General features: G+C 39.2%; 1 protein-coding gene across 1 annotated transcript; it reads left to right on the forward strand.

The window, feature by feature from the left end:
- The first annotated feature begins 2,172 nt into the window (after positions 1-2,172).
- PDHA2 (pyruvate dehydrogenase E1 subunit alpha 2) lies at positions 2,173-3,348 on the forward strand. Its single transcript, XM_057729457.1, is given in 1 exon segment — positions 2,173-3,348. A coding segment is annotated over 1 exon segment (1,176 nt).
- Positions 3,349-5,307: the final 1,959 nt, after the last annotated feature.

A 5,307-nucleotide genomic window follows, 5' to 3' on the forward strand; every position in this document is an offset into this window, starting at 1 on the left:
TTTAAAGTTAAAGAAAAATCATCAGGTTTAACGAGTTTAATTGAAACATCACAGTCTGCAAATATGATTTCATCTGTCTATAAGTTGAATTTAGGTTGTATGGTGTAACTGATGTCCAAAAGGTGCCTACAAATTTCCCATTTTATTGTGTATTATCTTAACCAGAGTCTGTTGCAATAAAAGGGCCATCTTCTGTGGCGACCTGTAGCACAGGTATTTTGCAATTAGCATCTTTGCATGTTTTCCCCTGGCATGAGTCAGGTTTTACCTTGTCACACTGGGCTTTTAAGGGGAGCTCTATCTTTGCAGCCCAGGCTACATGTGACAAGATTAAATTGGCACACTTTACTGTATAGCTCTTGTGTTTCTGGCAGTGCTAGCCTGGCTGATACCTCTGAGAGAAGCCTCAGCTGTCACTCAGTGACCCATTAACACTACTGTTGCATCATGCAGTGTCATTTTTCTCATTCTCATGGAGATAATGTTCCCTGGAGATCTCCAATACCTGCAGGAATGAAAGAGAACAGCAGAGACAGGCTAACTATCAGAGAAGGAGCAAACAACACAGTAAGACCATGAATTCCAAAAGCAGAATTTTAAACTGAGTGAAAAGATGAAGCCCATTTATGACAGCTGGGTTAGGAGGGTGGGAGGAGGATTGAGTTTTAATAGATATAATAACTTTTTAACAAGCTATTTTCTTCTTCCTGACTGAATACTAAAAGAAGTATCCATGATAATACTTATAAATAAATTAGAGAAGGCAGCTGCTTTGAATATGTCATAGGAATTTGAGTGAGAATTTATTTACAAACAGGGATTTTTTGTATTTATTTGTTTATTTATAAACAGGTGATGGATATGAAACAAAGCGTGCATTAAGGTGAATTGCTTAATAGTCTAAATAGAACAGAATCCCTATTTATGGTTGGCTTAGTTGGGGTACAAAATCACAAAAGCACAAAAGAGGAAAATATGTGATCTTTGTAACACTAGGCCTAAGACTTCTTTTATCCTATGATTAAACCAACTGCTTAAGGAAACTCTACTGGTCCCCTTCAGTCCAAACTGTATATTGTTTAGTGGGTCACTTTATAAGAAGTTATGCTTTCTAATGTTTACTGTATAAGGAGATTTTATAAGAAAGTGCTTCTCAATTTCTCAGACTAAGGCTGCTTTAATTTAGACTGATATAAAAAGAAGAAACAGAGCCATCTGAATCTTGATATTTTCTAAGGAAAACTGTTGAAACAGTTATAGGAACAGACCACCACGCCGCCAAAAAAATTAGTCAGAAAATAGGGATAAAACTGAACAAGATTCAGGATTACAATAAAGGGCAAGGGAAAGTGCCACATCAAAACTTGTTAGTTGCTGCTATAGCCCTGATTGCCTCCTGAACACACAGAGCATCCAGTCATCTACCCTTAGACCATTTCAACCCTGATTTCAATTTTCCCACACCAGCCAAAGATTGTTACAGGGTTTAGACTTTTAAACTCAGGTGGGGATTTGTGTACCATCACCTGCCCTCCCCCATCACCAATCAGGAGAAACAGGTGCTAGAATACATAAGATAAATGTGCATATTCTTCTGGTGTACCAACTTTTTTTTTAAAAAGTGGTTTTTTTTTTCAAGTTAACTACAAATAATTTACAGCTTTGTTTTTACTTTAAAATAAATATAGTGTATTGTGGAGTAGGATAAAACATTCATACATATTTTAAAGATTTTTAAAAAGACCTTAAAGAAGTATTGGTTAGAATATCTTTGGCTTAACCTGTCAGAGCTCTTGTGTGCCTTAGGGATTGTGTGTTTTCCTCTCTTCCATTAATTGCAACGTTCAAGAAGCATTACTTTAGCCTTTAGCAGGCAAAAGGGACTCAGAGTACGATGTTTTAGCAATGGTGATGGTGTTAATTAGGAGCAGGTTGTAGTTCAGTCTTCCAATGGAAAGAGACAACCTTTATTCTTAATTTTACAGTTGGAAGGCACAGTAGTAATCAATTGATCCAGGTTGTGGCCCGTGGCCCCGCACGATGTGACGTGGCCTCTGCCAGCAGCGCTCGGTCACTGTGGCGCCACGTGCGTTCCAGGCGTGGAGGGTCTGCTGGAGACGGGCACAGGCAGCACTGGCAGTTGGAGACCCACAGCCACCCTGGCTGCGCTCCATGAGGAAGATGCTGGTTGCTGCTGTCTCTCGCGTGCTGTCTGGCGTCACCCAGAAGCCCACTAGCAGAGTGCTTGCGGCATCCTGTAACTATTCAAATGATGCTGCATTTGAGATTAAGAAATGTGACCTTTATCGGTTGGAAGAGGGTCCCCCTGTCACCGCAGTGCTCACCCGGGAGGATGGACTCAAATACTACAGGATGATGCAGACTGTTTGCCGAATGGAATTGAAGGCGGATCAGTTGTATAAACAGAAATTTATTCGTGGTTTCTGTCACTTGTGTGATGGTCAGGAAGCTTGTTGTGTGGGTCTTGAGGCTGGGATAAATCCCACCGATCACATCATCACATCCTGTCGGGCTCATGGCTTATGCTATACTCGTGGACTTTCTGTCCCATCAGTTCTTGCAGAGTTCACAGGTCGAAGAGGTGGTTGTGCTAAAGGAAAAGGAGGGTCAATGCATATGTATGCCAAGAACTTCTATGGGGGCAATGGCATTGTCGGTGCTCAGGGACCACTGGGAGCTGGTATTGCTCTGGCCTGTAAATATAAGGGAAACAAAGAGGTGTGTTTGACTGTATATGGGGATGGTGCTGCTAATCAGGGTCAGCTATCTGAAGCTTACAATATGGCAGCTTTGTGGAATTGACCTTGTATTTTCATCTGTGAGAATAACCGCTATGGGATGGGAACATCTGCTGAGAGAGCAGCAGCCAGCACTGATTACTACAAGAGAGGCAATTTCATTCCTGGTCTCTGGGTAGATGGAATGGATGTTCTATGTGTTCGGGAGGCAACCAAGTTTGCAGCTGACTACTGTAGATCTGGAAAGGGGCCCATACTGATGGAGCTGCTGACATACCGTTATCATGGACACAGCATGAGTGGTCCTGGAATCAGTTATCGTACATGAGAAGAAGTTCAGAATATAAGAAGTAAGAGTGATCCTATTATGCTTCTCAAAGACAAAATGGTAAACAACAAACTTGACAGTATTGAAGAACTGAAGGAAATTGATGTTGAAGTGAGGAAAGAAATTGATGATGCAGCTCAGTTTGCTATAACTGATCCTGAAACACCTTTGGAAGAATTGGGTCATCACATCTACAGCACTAATCCACCTTTTGAAATTTGTGGTGCAAATCAGTGGATCAAGTTTAAGTCAGTCAGTTAAAAGGAGAATATATTCATGGGCAACTTCAAGAAACTGTGTGCCCAGTTTTGTTAAGGAGGAATAAAACCCATAAAGCAAAATTCTTTGCAGCTTTTATTCAAACGAATTGAGGTAAGAGATTATGGAAAGAGATTAAATAAGATCATAGAAAGAGATACTTTCAGTTAAGAGATGCTGCATTCAATTGTACATTATTGCATTAAAAGATACTATACAGCTAATCATTTAGTATTGTTAAAAGGTAAACTGAGGCACATTAAAATTTTCAAGAGTTTATTTTGAGCATACATCAATTAGAATCAGGCAGGTCAAATCAAAGGTGGCGTGTTCCACTAACAGGAGCTGGGGGAGAAGATTTTAGAGAGAAGCAGAGCAAGGAAATTATTTGATTGGTGGTAGCTTAAGGAGTTGCCTTATTTGGGAAAGGCTATTTGGCTGTTTGTGATTGGCTGTTCTTAAGTTTCATTTGCTTGAATTTGAGTACATTAACTCCGGCTTAGTTTTGGTTTTCTTACGTAGGCCACCAAGGTATTAGAGCCATCTTAGTCTGATGGGCTCTTTGTTGAATTACTTAAACAGTGTGAATATCTTAAAGATCATTTTAAATTTATACAAATCTAAAATAGGAAAAACAGGTGGTCCAGTGGTTAAGACTTTGCCTTTCAATGCAGGGGGTGCGGATTCAATCCCTGGTTGGGAAGCTAAGGTCCTACATGCCTTGTGGCCAAAGAACAAAAATGTGAAACAGAAGTAATATTGAACCAAATTCAATAAAGACTTAAAAAATATGGTGCACATCAAAAAAATCTTTAAAAAAAAAAATAGGAAAAACAGAGAAAAGATTATTTAACTTCCCAAATTACTTTCTGTAGTAGTTCTGTTTGATTTAGCTTTATATTATTTTAGTAAATACTCTTATTTAAAGGAAAAATAGTTCTTTGATTCTTGCTCCATCCTGCTAGAGGTTTGGGTGTAAAGTCACTATTCTGAAGCTAAGTAATTTCAAGCAGTACCAAAGTATCAGGACCCCCACTGCTGTGTCATTCAAAATAGTTTTCTTAAATTAACCAATAACACAGCCTACTAAATAGTGTGCATGTGCACATACATACATGTGAATATTCAGTATTGATGCTGAAGCCAGTTAACATTAACCATTTTTCCAATAAAACATGGCATATAATAGAGCAGGGGGAGACAGGACAAGGACACTTTTTCATGTTGTACTTAATTGCAATATTTTTAGTGTATCAACTTAAAGGAAAAAGGTGAAAGTCTGATGGAGTAAGATTAGGACTATAGGAAAGATGCTTTCACACCTCAAAAAGAAGTTTTTGCAGAGTGTCAGCGTGGGCAGAAGTGTGTGGATGTGCATTGTCATGCAAGATCACGACGCCCTTGGGTAGGTCCTCTGCATTTTATCTGAAGTTTAGGCTTCAGCTCTTCAATAAGCATCTCATTGTAATGAGCGCTGTTGATTGTTGAAACCTTTTCCTGATAATGTTCCAGTACTGGCCCTTGAGAATCCCAGAAAGCTGTAAGCATCAATTTTCCAGCTGATGTTTGACTTTTGAACTTTTTCTTGGTTGGTGATTGAGGATGTTTCCATTCCATACGCTGCCATTTACTCTCAGGCTCACAGTGATGAATCCATGTCTTGTCACCAGTAATGATCCTCTTTAAGAAAGTTTCACCTTCCTTAGAGTATCGGTCTAAATTTTGTTTGCTGATGTCCAAACACTTCTCTTTATGCTCTTTCGTGAGTTGTTTCGGTATCCATCTTGCACAAACTTTTTGAAAGCTAAGTTTGTTGTAGATTACTTTGTTTTTTTTTTTTTTTTAATCTCTTTATTGGAATACAATTGCTTTACACTGTCATGCCAGTTTTTGCTGTACAACAAAGTGAATCAGCTGTATTTATACATATATCCCCACATCCCCTCCCTCCCGTGACTCCCT

The sequence above is a fragment of the Hippopotamus amphibius genome, chromosome 3, assembly GCF_030028045.1.
Source record: "Hippopotamus amphibius kiboko isolate mHipAmp2 chromosome 3, mHipAmp2.hap2, whole genome shotgun sequence".
Classification (NCBI taxonomy): Eukaryota; Metazoa; Chordata; class Mammalia; order Artiodactyla; family Hippopotamidae; genus Hippopotamus; species Hippopotamus amphibius.